Here is a 15,681-nt window from a genome sequence, read left to right as displayed (position 1 = left end):
TTGATCATCGTGTAAAGAGTGGGTGTTTAGAAATCTTTTCTTGCGCAAATTATTTTCACATGTATGTTTAAAACATGCTTTCTTTATCATAACAACGTTAGAAAAGCATCATATTGGTGACAATTATATTTATGCATGAACTGAAAAATAGATGGTGGAGATGACGGGGGGTGGTTTGGAAGTCTAATACGGTAATTCGAATTCTAGGCTGCACACCCACTCGGCTCTTAATGGAATTGAGTTCTAGATCTTGGCACAGGTGGTAATTCAACCCAATGCTGCTCTGTCACTCTTCGGCATTTGCATCTGACGCCACGCTACCCCCTATATCTTTAAATAATTTGAGGATGCTCGTCGGCATTTGGTGGCCTTGAGTCAATGGAGAAAACTCCACGTTTCTAAGGCAGGGGGCCACCATTTGAATGGAACAAGTTGCTCTTGACTGCAATGCGTGGGGAAGCCATCTGAACGGGTAGTATTTATTTTGGAAACACGAGGGAAAGCAATGGCTGAGTTGATCCAGACAAGGAATTGAACTCAAATGATCATGAACACACGGCCTAGCCGTCCTTGATTTTTGCAGGATGATGCCTTTATTGGACTCTCAGCAAATTGTTGAATCACACGAAATTCAAATAGTTTGACTTATTAAGCTTGGATTTTCTAAAATTGTGTATCCCCCATAGACTTTGACCACATCGCCTAGAATGTGCCGATCTTGCTGGATACAAAGCGCTAAGCCGAGTTGAGCCTGGAGAGTGCTTGGATGGGTGACCCCCATGCATAAACAGCATGCCGATGTTGTGGGCAGCAGAGGGCAGTACGGCAACAATCAATTAGTTTGCTGCACTGTGGCCCACGCCTTTATTCAATCCGAACTGACCAGCGAGGCGAAGTATGGTTAGATATATCTGATGACAACAGTGTGTCACTGCGTCGTGTCGCGGTCGTGTGGCGGTTAGTGCGCAGCGCCTACGAACCCGGCGACTCGAGATTGACTCCGGATCACGGCCAACACCAGTGACGATTATCTGAACTGGTACTGGGCCTCCCCGAGGTCGACTTTGTCTCAAATGAGTACCTGGTGCAGTGCGGTGTGTGAAATATTGCCACTGGGGAGACAAATGTGACCGGGCGTGGTGCTGGACACTAGGGGTCGGCACGGTTTGGCTCAAACCACCAAACCGCGGTTTGAACCGAACCAAATCGGTTTGGTTTGGCTCTGTTTGAACTGGTTCGGTTTGGTTTGGGGCTACGAAAACCGACTCGGTTTGGCTCGGACAGGGTGGAACCGGCTCAAACTAGTTTGGTTCAAGCCAACTTAAGAGGTTTGGTTTAGCTTAGTTTGGTTTGGTTTTGGTTTGGTTTGGTTCAGTCGTCGCTGGTTTGGTTTGGATTGCTCAATTTGAAACCAGTTTGAGTCGGTTCAAACCGTGCCGACCCCTACTGGACACCCATCCCATCGTGTGCCGTGCTAAGCGTTCATAGGCACTCGCTAACAGCACTTGCCCCAAAAGTCTGTCAAGGCTATCCGGGGGATTTTTTTGTCTTTGTGAATACATTTTAGATATTCCCCTGCTCACATGTATCTGACCGCTGTCTTCGTAATCCTCCCCAAGTTGATTCACCCCCTTCCACCTCTCTTCTAGCCACATATTCTCCCCAATACTAGAGGCCGTCGACACATAAATTACGTCTTTAAAAAATATATAAAGGTTAGAATTGATCAGATGGCAAAATAGCTACGTGTAATTACATGTTCACGCCTAGGCGTGCAGATGCATGCATATACACCGGTGATGTGCGGCAGAGTCACGGAATCACTCCACTCCACGGGGGAGATGAGCAGCGAGTGGAGTTGTTCATGGAGAGGGGAGTGTGTGGAGTGTCTGTGCCCCGGCGTGTCGCAGCAGACGTTAATTCACACCCCCCCCCGCCCCCTTGCGTGGAGTGTGGGTGCTGGTAACGCGAAGTGGTTGTGGATGTGCATCGTTCTCCAGCGGCAGTACAGCGGTGAACGCGCTGCGCTACGAACGCGGCGACCCACGAGTTCCATTCCCGTTCACGGCCATCACCAGTGACGGTAATCTGAACCGGTCCGTGGCCTCCCCTAGGTCGACTCAGCCTCAAATGAGTACCTGGTGCGTTATGTAAAACATCGCCACTGGGGGGACAAAAGCGGCCGGGCGTGGTGCTGGCCACCCACCGCCTCGTGTGCCGTGCCAGCCTTCACAGTTGCTGGCTAACAGCACTTGCCCCAAGAGTCTGTTAAGGCTATATGGGAAGTCTTTGTCTTTTTTGTGTTCATGAGCATCATCATCAGCAGCAGCATTTCCATGAGTGAATCGAATCACTCAAGTTGTAATACGTGCGTGTTCTGTTTAATGTAAGGGCATCTTATGTTTGGCTCTTTGATTCTGAGACATTTCTGATGTAGCGTTGTAGACTGATGTAATGATGCACGGATTGTTTTCAATTCCACTGCTGGATGAAGGAAGGCCTCGTCGCGTCGTCTCGCTTAAATGGGGACTTTTGACCATACTTCACCACGCTGGTCAGTGTGCGAGTCGGTGAAGCTGGGATAGATGCGGGACCGGTTCACATATCCCGTGCAACTCTTGCTAGCTGTGGTCAGGAGTCGAACTCGGGTTGCTGATATTTTAGAGCAGTTCTTCCCAGTCATATTGGCAACTGTGATTTTAACAATAACATTCGAAAATTGAGATTTGTTTTCATTTGCCTCATTGTTAGCCAAAAGAAATAGACAAAGCTAGAAAAGCACGCATCAGGTTTGTATTACAAGAGAATATAGTACTGTCACTAAGCACATACATTGCATGGATGTGAAAATTATGTTACGTAGTTGCTGCTTTGGCGATCTTGCACAGATGTTTCTGTTTATGCTTAACATACGTATATATACAATCCTGCATTGCAAGTGTGTCTTCGTTAGTCTTGCCCACATTTTATTTGAAACACACACACTCACACATTTCGGTGTTAGGGGTTGATTATCTGCGCGCAAGCTTTCGTGGCGGTTTTGTTGAGGGGTTTTTGTTGTTGTTGTAGTTTTCGTGACCACGCGTGAAATGTCCTCGGACGTAACAATGCGTCGGGCATAGAAGTACATAAATAGCCTCGATCGGGGGTGGGCATGAGGTGGGGGGGGGGGGGCTGTTACGGCTATGGCTGAGATGGTCAATGCAGTGTGGTCGATAAATTACATGTACCAAAAGTAATCAGTTAAACTGCGAATCGATCATATTAACACTTGGACACGGCCTTAGCTTTACATATATACTGAAAAATACCACCTTGTTTTGCAAACACTGTCAATAAAACGCAAACATTAGACTTTAATAGCGTTTATATTGCAATGACCTGTTTATCTAATGTTGTTTTAAAGGGACGACACTTGATCTATATACTATAAACTATCTACATTTCAATTTTATAAATGTTATTTTTTTGTTGGCTAAACCTAATTTTAAATCATGTGTAGGCTCCAACTACAGTCGATGCACTTGTTTACGTGAAACGTAGGCCTACGTTCGTATGTGTTACAAAGAAGGGCCATTGCCTGAAACGTCGCCTCTTTTTTATTTTTTCCTTTTCAGGCCACACAGTGTTATTGATTAAATGTGTTTAATTTTTTTTGTATATGTTTGTGCACGCAGCAACATCACTAAATACTCTGTTTCGTTGTATTGTGTTTGTTTCAAGCAGTGTGACTGACAGTAAATTGCTAAATGCATCAAAAGATTTCAAATTGCAGTGTTTATTAATGGTATAATCCGAAGCAGGAACGAATCATTGTATAAGACACGACAGCATACTTTAACGACAATAAGAAAAACAAATAACATACATTGACGCAATAAAACTGATTACTGGACACTATTGCACACAAAAGTTTGATTGAAACCGTACCGAGTCTTATAAATGTATACCCCAAATCACCGTTGGTTTGACATTGAATATGTAGGAACGTAAACATGGAAAATTCGTGGTGTTGGAAATCAAGAGTCACGTTATGTCGACAGCAGAGGGCCGTGTTGCTATGCATTCATCTGTCTTGCTACGGTCTTCTCTCCTGTATCATATTAACACGTGCAATGTGGATGACACGAGCAAGCACGACTCCCCATGTTTGCTTGTGGCAACTATTTGATGAATTGCACTGGCTTAGAAGTAGTACTTATTCTCACACAACTTTGTTGAACTGTGAGCTAATCCACACAGTATAGAATTATAAGAGTAACACGCATGGCATCTGTATAACATCTGGGGATGTTGTATTTAGATGCCCCAATAATAGATGCTCAATTTAGATGCTTTATAAATTGAAACTGTATTGTAATATAATTAAGGGGAGAAATGCTCATTCAATGAGAATCGTATACATCTTAAAATCTAATTGTGCCCATATCTACCCAAATATTGAGCTATAACTTACTCGTTGGCTCAGATTTTCTCTATCGAATAGGAGCATAAACATGTTTGTCTACAACCATCAATCATCCAACACTTAACCCATCTCTAACCCTAACAACTCGTCAACCTCTGAATGAAAGAAGGAAAAAAAAGACTCAACCTCAGCTTATAAATCTCACCGATGTGCCACATAAACTCAACTCACCGCTCCCGTACGAATCCGTGACAATAAATCTGGTCGAACGCCCATTAGAGCAAGGCCTAAGGGCGAGTAGCGGCAAGGCCCCTTCACGAGGAAAGCTTACGCACGATAGCATTGATCCAGGACTGCCGGTGGACATCGGCTAGGTACTTGCTCTTCTGCCTGATCAGCCCATCCTCCGCCACGGTCGCCCTGCGTCGCGACTCCTCGACACCACCGTCACCAACGCCGCGACCAAGACCACCACCAACACCAACACCGCCGCCGTTCAGCACCACGGACAGCGGCTCAGAGGAGCCGAGAGCACGCTGGGTGCGCGCCCCCACGGAGCCCACATCCTGTAGCAGCGCGCTGAGCCAGTTCTGCCGAGCCAGCTCCTGCAGCAGGCGGCCACGCTTCTGCATCACGGCGTGGTCCGCCACGCTGCTCACGGAGCGATCAACGCGCTGGCTGACCAGCTGATTGGGACCGGGATCAGAACTCAACCACAGCTCCTCCAAGAAGTCGGAGCCCTTCGGAAAGCCCTGGCCCTCGGAGGACCAGGTAGCTTCACCTGGCTCCATGAGCTGCAGCTGCTCTTGCTGCAGCTGATCCTCGTCCGCCCAGATCCGGCCTGGGTCTCCCCCCGCGTTGGCGTCGTTCTCGGAGCTCCGTGACTCCTGGCTGTTGTGAACAGAGAGGGATTTCGTTTTTATCTTTTTGTTTTCAAAACATTTTCATTTGACCCCCACCCCCCTTAAAAGATGTATTCACATTTTCGCTATAAGCGACGTGTCATGAAACGATTACATTTAAACTTGGAACTTTTGCAGCGAACAGTGCACTACCTTGTGACAAAGAACGGCCCCAGAAGTCGACGCCACATTACTGCTAAAGCCACTGCGCAATTGCGGATTCATCTCCGCTCGCGGCAAACCATGAATATCGCGAGTCAATGAACACTGCCTTTTTTTCAGATGTGGAATATTCAGAATTAAGTGAAAATACAATTAAATATCACGGTGTTTGTGTGTGTGCAGCCATTGTACTATGTATCTTGAACTTATTTCGAATGGTACGTAGCCAACCGCACTAATTGGAGGTGCGGGGGATGGACAACAAACTAAACACACAAAGCAGTTCTATCTCGGCAGTGCCTCGTACGTTCTCCGCCCCATGAGTCACCCAGCCCTATTGATGTGATTTGCGTGTTTGATATCTCATAGCCACGTGAGGACCCATTCCTTTAATGCATCATCAATCATGAAAGGGAGAACTGATGTGCCGTAATTGCATCTGATGCGGCTATTTAGTGTATATAATGTAGTTGCTGGTAATTTGCATATTTCGCATTTTCTGGTATTTAAACGAAACTTAATTCCTAGCTCTTGCAAGAAAGGTCACCGCGCCTTTAACGTCACTGTGCGGCACATGGCGGGCTTGGGTAATAAAGCAATGCAAATGGCATTAGTAGTATTCGTGCTGCCTGCCAGTGAATGGTACTTTCTGCCACGACACTTTAGCAAGGGACAAACATTCGCGGCGAACCAACTTGTGCTACCTGGACGATTTGCTGGTCCTTGCTCCAACAGAGGTCGCAGAACTGGGGAGACTAGGGGTAGTCTTCAATAGGTTTCAAGAGAGTTCGATTGCCGGTCACAGCTAACATCTTCTAGCGAGTGATATCTGAATCAGTTTCCTCTTCAAAAACAACCTCCCTTGACCGACACGGCGGGATGAAGGGCTTCATACATCAGTGGGCTGACCTAACGCGGTTGGTAATTAAGTTATAAAAAAAATATGGACTCATTAAGCTGGAGTTTGACAGCACAAGCATGCGCTCAGCTCTTACCACGGACGTCTCACAAGCTATTGAGGCCTCACGAGGGAGCGTCACGAATTGAGGGCCCAGATATTCAACTGTCATCAATTTCCACGCGCGCGCCATGTATATGCAATTGCATTCGTTGAACATACGCATTCGAACAAAGTTGTTCTCGCTGGCTTCCTGGCTGGCTGGCTGGCTGTCTGGGGTGCGCGGGCCGTTTCCCAGTTGGATTTTTAACGCGCAACAACAACAAAAACAACTTGTACACACGTGTAAAATAGCGGCGCTAGGCGGACTGGCAAAAAACACGTGAACATCGACTTCAGTTGCGCACAAGAGCGTCGCTGCCTGGGTTATGTGGAGCGACTTTGTTGTGCCCATAGATAGCCCGATTCTAATTTAGACTGAGATCTCGGCGTGCGTCTACGTGCGTGTACACGCGTTCCACGTGTGCGTGTACACGCGTTCCAGATGATGCAGACAGCGTTAATCGCTTAGTGCGTCACGTGGGACGTGGTTAACAATCATCGGACGCATGCAGCGTAGAAGGAGTAAATGTACTCGAATGGAGAGTGACGTGGTGGGTGGCGAGGAGTGGAGTTTGGGAAATCCCACTTTAGAGTCTATGTAAATCTAAATTGTTTAGTAAATCTGTGGGAGCATAGAATGACAGTACAACGTCGCACGCTTTTGCACTACCCTCTGCTGCCCAACAACGTAGCATAGTCTTGAAGTAGTGTATTTAAATCACCCCCTGCCTTAACAGTAGCCCTTTACAGGCATCCGTGAGTGTAGACGTTGATTGAACACGACTACCAGCAGCGAGGTGCCTGCGGCAGGCAGCACAGCAAGTAGTTTGCTGTTCTATCTATGCGGAATATGCCTGCCCTGGTACTTGTTTTGTTAGAAGGACGGCGTTGGAGACATGTTAACTCCCTCGCCTGGTATACACGAGGTCGTGGGTTCGATTCCGACCCTGATGCCTGCTGTATATTTGGAGTTTGCATGTTCTCTCCGTGGATTTTTCTCCCGGTCCTCTGGTTTTCCCCTCCACATTTAGAAACACGCGTTGCGAGTATTTGGCTGCTATAAATTTCCACGCGATAAGCCACTTCGCTGAGCTATCATTTGTGGTGAGGTCGCTTCTGAAAAAGAGCCCAAAGGGCTCAGTGGCCCCTTACCTGGTAATATATAAAATATTTCGATTTAAAGCTTTCGTGACTGCAGGGATTCATCTTCTTGGTTCTTTCGGTAAAGTCACGTAGAAGGGAAGTAATAAAATAATAAAAATAAAACATAAAATAATTCTCACGACGTTTCGGCCACAACGCAAGCAGCCGTCTTCAGGTGAAGAAACAGGTCTGTCGAGAAGACAGCGTCTGAAGCCTTCTCGACAGACCTGTTTCTTCACCTGAGGACGGCTGCTTGCGTTGTGGCCGAAACGTCGTGAGAATTATTTTAGTATGTTTTATTTTTATTATTTTATTACTTCCCTTCTACGTGACTTGACCGAAAGAACCAAGAAGATGAATATACAAAATAGTTCGTAATAGTAGCAACTCAGAGGGAGGAGTGACTCGTGAAACACACAAGGAATGGGTGGTGCGCAGAGGCTGCACGGAGCCGCATTTACCTTTGAGGTGACGCGAGCCTGGGGAGAAGGAGAAAGGCAGCCACTCCGCCGGTGGACAGGTAACCCAGGAGCACGAGCTTGATGAGGAGAGTCTCGTGCGCCATCCCTGAACAGGTGAGAGACGTGGGGGCGCAGGGTCAACGTTAGACACACATCTCCCCCCCCCCCCCTTTAGCCTTTCATAGACTCGGTCAGTGCTATTAGGGGGGGCACCCCCCCCCCCCCCCCCACCAGCATGGTGCATGATTTCTGACCGAAATTGTCCACCCAGTGCTGCTGTTGTTTACACGTCGCACCAGATTTAATGGCTGAGTCGACTTAGGGGAGGCCCGGAACTGGCTCGTATGTCAGCCACTGTGGTCGGGAACAGAACTCAAGTCACCAACTTTCGTAGCGCAATGCTAACCGCTATGCTACGACAACATTTTTCGCACACATAGCGAGCCAATGCATTTAAAAATGCGTGTAAAGAGACGCATTGTGACGTGTTGAAGAACGATTCAACTTATGTAAACAATGTAAAAGTGTGGGCTCTATAGTAATATAGCCCATCTCAAAGGAACGTCACTAACCTTAGAGTGTTGGTGCACAGTTCTTTATTTAAATATCAAAGCGCAATGCAGTAATATCGTGATAGCAATAGTTCGTTATCCGCCCAGTAATCTATCTGCAAGTCCGGATATGCGCTTCCCACTATCAAACCAGAGATGTGTGATCAGACACCGGCGTGCTTCCCTCTATATATCCGGGCTGGCGTGGTGCTGCTTTTGCTAATCTGTGTGCGTTTAGCCAGAGAGAGCGTGTGGGGGGGGGGCTTTACGGGACCATCTCCGGCTGTTATTAAAGATTTATCAAAGCCCGAATAAACAACGAAAAGCGGACTGTCGACGGTGTTTATATAATAGATGGGCCCACGCCTGAGTCATACAACTTTAATGATGCTGCCGCACATTGAGTGCGGAGTGTGGGGTGGGGAGAGAACTGAATCCGGCTTTAAGTCGTCAATTAGCGACCGTCTCTTTTGCGACGCGGCCAGTCGGGGCATTACTTGTGAACACACCGAAAGGTTACGAGCTGGGTTTCCTCTACCTCCCCCGAGTCATCCGATCAAGCCTCGAGCACCCTTGAATCTGAGCTTTTGTCCATTTGACGCGCGGCTCTCCCATGGCAATTAACACCATTCACCTGCCATTTGTGCCACACAGAGAGGCAGAGAGAGATTCAGAGATGGAGAGAGAGAAAATGAAATGTTAAACATAAAGCAGCCGGGTCGTGTTTGTTTTGTACATTTAAACGCGTGCTTCGTGTTCCCGAGAAATTGGTAATTGACTTGGCAATTGATATGCATCGTCCCGAAGTGCCTCTGCTGTCACCTCACGGTTAATCGTCTGCAGAAATGGTACACATTTAGCGGGGAAAAGTGCAGATTTGTTCTGATAATGGATTTTTAGATGCATATATTCATGGCTTTTTTTTATTCCTGTAATTCAATTGAGAACCAGCACGACCGTGCAGGTATATTACTCATGGCAGTTATTGATGAAAGTAAATAATTGAATGAAGATGGACGACAGTGGCTTGGGGTAGTTTATTTGGGAAAACTCAACTTGGTAATGAAAATCAGCCGACCAATCTGCCAAGAGAAGTGTTTTTTTTTATTCAGAGTATAGTTCCTGCTGTGACACATCGATCACAAACATGGACATTGACAAAGAAATTTGAACAAAAGCTTAAACATGAGCAAAGAAAGCGTGGGGATATACGTGCCTGGAATTGTACACGAAGAGCCAGAAAAAGGAACACGTGAAGTACAAATACAAGGGATACAATGTGCCTGCATACGCAGCGGATATCTGTGGGGTTCATAATGCGACGCGAAGTTGTGGCACCGTGATTTGCGCAATGCGTCATAAACCCTGGCACCTGAATTCGATTGCCGGTCACAGGTAACATCAGTGGGGACTTCGAGCTGATACGGTTCCTGGAACACCCCTCGGGTCCGCCCCCCCCCTCCCTTCGGCACACCCTTCACCAACCATCGTGGTGAAGTATGGCCAAACAACCGCCATCCGTCATCCAGCAGTGGATTGACAAAGAACCCAACACCGTCTCACACTGAAGGCACACTTGGTACAGAGACGGCGTCATATGAACAATGATGAACATACGTGTTGGCAAAAAAAATACTTGTTACTCTGCTGATAATACATTTGAAAGACAGGAGCTTGCTTTGATCAAAAATAACGCAGACAAAAGTCTATTAAAAAACACCCCGGCCATTTGTACAATTACGATCAGCCTTACTAACACGCAACAGCGTAGGCTCATTCAATCAACCCAATGCGTGCGTTGAAAACATGTAATGTTGTCACGTTGCCAACACGAGAAACGGGGAAGAGCTAATCCCCTCGGCGGAGTCAATGGTGGTGGAAATTCCACAATCACGTGACAGGAGGCAGGCAGTCTTTTCAAATTGTGCAAAGACCACCGAATAGTAAACGCGTGCACAGCTTTAAGTTTTGTTCCGCGTTGAACGATCGAACGAGAGGTGGAGTGACAAAAGTGGAGATCCCTTTTTGAAGAACGTCGTGGGCTCCGTAAGGAATGCAAGTTGCGCCGTCACGCGCAATAAAGGGCGGTTATAATCCAGCATCAGATAGAGAACGGGCTGCGAGGTGAGCTTGATTCTTGAATCAATCTGTGCGGACCTGTGAGTGTTGCCCCTCTCCGTGTGCGTGGGTGTCTCTGCTGACTCGGCTCCTGTGCCACATGGAGCCAAACGCACATGGATGGGCTTGGACATGCATCTCAGTGCGTCGGGACCCTCGTGAAAGAGAGTCTTGAGACTCGGTGAGACTTTCCAGGAGGGATTAAGAACACTGCTGTGTATCCTGCTGTTGCTGCGCTTTGATAATTGGTTTTCGACGATGCCACTGATGACTTAACGTGACGATCCGTGGTGGTGATTTATAAACATGGCCATTGTTTACACTGTTATTGCATTACAGCAGTGTTGATGATTACAATGTTGATGACAATTTACAATGACGATCATATACTATGATTATTTACCATGTTGATGATGATAATTAAATGATGGTTTTATGATGCTGATAATTATTAATGATATTGATTATTTTCATTAATTATATTATTAATAAAATGTATTCACATAACGGTGATGACGCATGATTATGTATGATGATTTATGTTGATGGCAATTATCATTACTAAAATAAAATTTAAAGAGGTAATAATATCAAAAAGATAATTTAAGTTAATTAAATCACGACGTTTCAATTGCAACACAAGCAATCATCATCAGGTGTGAAAATCACAGCTCGAAAATTTTGCCTCGGCATTTCTCCCACTTAAAAAAAAAATTCTAGCTGTGATTTTCACACCTGATGATCATTGCTTGTATTGCAATCGAAACGTCGTGATTTAATTAGCTTTTTATTTATTTTTTTATCTCTTATTTTAATTTTATTTTTTACCTACGTGACTTTACCGAAAGAACCAAAGAGTATGGATCCTTGCAATCACGAAAACTTCAAATCTAGAATGATAATTACGTTGATGATGATGATTTGCAACAGTGATGATGGTGATTGATAGTGGTGAAACAGGGTATCTGGAAATGGAGTCCAATTTATAAGTATCTGCACAGAAGACGTTAGCGCTTTGTTTGCGTCTAATTATTTAATTCCCCCCCTCCTCCCTCCATCTCTTTATTAGAGCACCACTTAACGCCATGTGTTCAGCCACTGATGAATATTAATGTGTATTTATTTCAAGTTGTGACTTTATCCCCCCCCTCCCTTTATTCAAATCCCAAAGTAACACAACTCACCGTCGCGTTTATTAGTAATTGCGCAGTGAGCGAGGCGCGCACTGAAGAAGACATCTGCCCAGGGTGACGAGATGTAAGGCGCAGGAAGTTTGCATTACAACTTGAAAGCAAATCACTCACTCACTCCAGCGTCACCGATTGCGTGCCTTGTCAGCTGAGTGTGTAGACGGCGCGGCGCGCTAATTAAACCCAGTCTCACAATAGCACTCGCGTAGGCTTCGGCTGCGCACATGAATGCCCTTCAGATTGTTCCTTAGCGGAGCTAAAATATGCATGACCGGCTTTAAAAAAAAGAATCGGTAATTAAAAAGTCTGTGCACACCCAACTCGACTATTGATTTCATTTCTCCATCATGCGCCGCGTTGTACCTCTCGAGCGAGCGGTGGTCATACGATATTTGTAAAGATAAAAGTATTATTTTACACAAGTAAAAAAAAGTCAAAAATGTGGTTTCGGTGAAATTTTTCTTTTGAATGCACTCGTAAAAAAAGACTTGTTTATGGATTCTTATGAGTATAAAACACGCAGTTTATGTATGAGTGCACATGCTTATACCCCGATTACTTTGTGGGAGCGGTGGCGCAGCGGATAGCGCTCTGCGCTCAGAACCCGGCGACCCGGATTAGATTCCCGCTCACGGCCAACACCAAGTGACGATTATCTGAACCGGTCCTGGGCCTCCACTAGGTCGACTCAGCCTCAAATAAGTACCCGGTGCGTTATGTAAAACATCGCCACTGGGGGGACAAAAGCGGCCGGGCGTGGTGCTGGCTACCCACCCCCTCGCGTACCATTCCGGCCTTCATAGGTACTCGCGAACAGCACTTTCCGCAACAGTCTGTTAAGGCTATGCGGGGGATCTTTCTCTTTGATGCCATTGTGCAGTGTGCTCAATAACGCAGTCGCGCACACACACGCGGACGTGTTCGTCCAACGACGGGCGTCATCGCACACGTGCGCACGCGGTGCAGGTGTGAATCACGGGCACGCAGCGTCACCAGACAACGCAACTCGTGCGGCGAGTCACGACCTAGCGATGATCGTTGCAAGGCTGGAGTTGATTAATGACTTCGTGTTTGTGTGTGTGTGTGCGCGCGCGGCAATGTTTCATCACCACCACCACCGCCAACCAACCACTTTGCCACCGGCCCACCCTGTTGGTTATTGGTCCAGGGCCGGCTAAAGCAGACTGCGAACTGCAGAACACCGCCCCTGAGCCCGATGCGATGCACCGCAGCCACTCGGCTCTCACACCACGTCAACTCCACGTGCTCGCGTGCATTTTCGGGTCGCAGAAAAGTTGTGATATATTTATTATTTTACGAGTCTTTTTTTTAGTTTTGCTCAGCCGGCTGAGAGCAACTTCGGCGCTGCTGCTCGATGCCAATGTTGCCGCTCTTGTAAGTTGTTGCGGTTTCAGCTTTTCTTCGAATACATAATCATTATTATAATTTTAATCCGCATCCAAGCGGGACTCATTGCGCACCATGCCATTGTCTCGCTCCATCTCGGTGACGTCGGTGGGCGAGTGGAGTCTGGAGCAGAGACCTCACGAAGGCGCCGTGCTCTTTGAAGTCGCGTGGGAAGTCGCGAACAAAGGTACCTGCTGCGCGCCTGCCACTTGATGACACCCGCACGGCGAGTCGCCCTAATGATGAGAGGGCTTGCGGCGCGGCGCCAGAATTCGCGAGGTTTTGTTTCTGTCCGCCAACCCAAACCAACCCAACGACACGTGGTGGACTTGTGGGCTATACCGATACGGTGCCGTAGCTACCAAGACGGTGCAATTGCATTCACGTCCCATAGGAGACTGGAGGGGCCTAGGCACCGGGCTACGAAGAAGAGAAGAATTGGCACCGGGAAGGGCCAATTCTCTTCACGCCACACCACTGGGGGGCTCAAAGCAGTTGCAGGCAATCGGTAAGATTCAAGCCAGCAACGCCCTGGTTCGTGTTCGGGGCAGCAACTGCCCTGCTGCAATCGGGACCAGGGTAACTTTATCTTTGCCGGTAGATGTATCTTGATTGCAATTCTGATCTCTGTTATTCGGAGAAGATTAATGTAGACTTTATTTTTTTTTGTCCAGCCTCAGTCGCGTATTTGTTTCAACTCGCCTTGTCGCATCGTAGAAAGTTCTGGAAACTGTTTGACGGTCTGGCATAGCATAGCCGTATTGCCCGCTGTTGGTATTGTAAATTGGCAACCCTTTTATGTCAATAAGCTATTTATTCCAGCTGCATGCGGGTGAGACGAATTCCTTACACAATGGAAAAGTTGACTCGCAATACTACTGCACTTGTTTAAGAGTGGGGGCTGAATCCTCATGACAAATGGCTGCAGTCATTAGTGCCCATTCACGAACACGGTGCTGTATATCTCTCCATATTTATCCAAAGAGCAGGCATATATTTGAAGGGTGTTGTGAAATTCGTTTGGAGCACGCGATCGAGATGCTTTGTGTGAGAATGGAGGTTGAACTGTTCTGGAGAGTGAGAGTGGTTTCTAAATGCCCCATGACTGTGAATGCTTGGATGGTGGTGGTGGTGTGATTAGCACACTCGTCTATGTGCTCGGATATCTTGAGTTCCATTCCCAACTGTCTCCTGATGAGTTGTGACGCAGGCTGTTGCTTGACGAGGCTAATTGTAATTACCGGCGAAACGTCGTACTCTAATTGTTAATGTTGTGGGTTTCAAAACTGGCAAAAGGGTCCCATTTTGTAGCTGCTCACCCCGAGCTATGAATGCTTTGATAGTGGCATTATCATTGTGCTGTTCGCCTTTAGGCGCTTTCTGCTTTGACACTGGTGACACCAGGCCCTAAAGAAGGCGGTCTCTGGTGTAGGCCAATCGGTTTCAAATATTATCCATATATCAGAGCATGTTCAACACTGGTGCGTGTGGTTAATGCAGACTTTATTCTTAGCAAAACGTTTCTAGTTGGTGTTTGAACATCTTAACACCTGTTTTTTTGCCGGAAAGGGTAAAACATATCATTTGTTTCATATGTTGTCGGTTTCCTCTCCAATATATCTGAACTAGTAACGCATTGATTGGCATGTTTTGTTCTGATCATGTGACAAATCTTACTACTTGGCTGTGTCGGGTGGTGGCGGGTTTAACGACGCATTTACACACCTACCAAACCCTTACCAGTGCCTACCTTATTACAGACCAATTCTGACCTTATTGGTCACTCGTGTCCTTATAAATTTCAACGTTCATCCTACAAAGCCCCATCATAAGGGAAAAACACAAATAGACAACTTTTTTTTTCCTGCATTGAAACGGCTGTACGCCTTATGGACCTGAACTCAATTCCCCTTTATAGTAGTAGTACTACTACTCAATTTCCCTGTATATTAGTAGTACTACTACTCAGTTTCCCTGTATATTAGTAGTACTACTACTCAATTTCCCTGTGCACGAATACGGGTAAACCGTAGGGGTTGACAGATATGTATTTATATTTACCCGATCTAACCCAAAAACCTCTGGATAATTAAAAGTAGGTTTTTTTTTCAGAGAAAGGATCAAGTTGCACATTTTAAAACGAATGCCTTTGTAAGAGCTGTGCAGCCCAGCGGGCCTCACCTGGTAAAATAAAAACGTTTAATTTGGTCTGCGAACCTACAGCGTGCATTTGCACAAAAAAACATGTTTTCACGGCCGACGAGCGGGGGGAGGGAAGGGGGTGTAACGTAATTCTCTCTCTCTCGATACCGATATTACTGAAATGCACACGCGTGCGC

General features: G+C 46.6%; 2 protein-coding genes across 3 annotated transcripts in view; one reads left to right on the top strand and one right to left on the bottom strand.

The window, feature by feature from the left end:
- Positions 1-3,762: 3,762 nt before the first annotated feature.
- Positions 3,763-9,268, bottom strand: LOC144720448 (uncharacterized). The gene is made up of 3 exons (XM_078597250.1): positions 9,262-9,268; positions 8,077-8,182; positions 3,763-5,299 (listed from the first exon to the last, which is right to left on the bottom strand). Exons 1-3 carry the CDS (start codon positions 9,266-9,268, stop codon positions 4,723-4,725), a joined length of 690 nt encoding a protein of 229 aa, XP_078453376.1. The 3' UTR covers positions 3,763-4,722.
- A 3,772-nt stretch (positions 9,269-13,040) lies between these two features.
- The window catches only part of LOC144720244 (glycogen [starch] synthase, muscle-like), a 37,084-nt gene continuing 34,443 nt past the window's right edge, over positions 13,041-15,681 (top strand). Inside the window, exon 1 of one of the 2 annotated variants that reach the window (XM_078596810.1) lies at positions 13,041-13,529. In XM_078596810.1, coding sequence (XP_078452936.1) covers positions 13,418-13,529 — 112 coding nt within the window. In that variant the 5' untranslated portion in view covers positions 13,041-13,417. The remainder of the gene's footprint in view (positions 13,530-15,681) is intronic. The other variant, XM_078596811.1, reaches the window with a different exon arrangement.

This window comes from Lampetra planeri, chromosome 8 (genome assembly GCF_965212315.1).
Source record: "Lampetra planeri chromosome 8, kcLamPlan1.2.h2, whole genome shotgun sequence".
NCBI lineage: Eukaryota > Metazoa > Chordata > Hyperoartia > Petromyzontiformes > Petromyzontidae > Lampetra > Lampetra planeri.
Note: the sequence above shows the minus strand (reverse complement) of the source record. Positions and strands in the feature narration are given on the sequence as shown.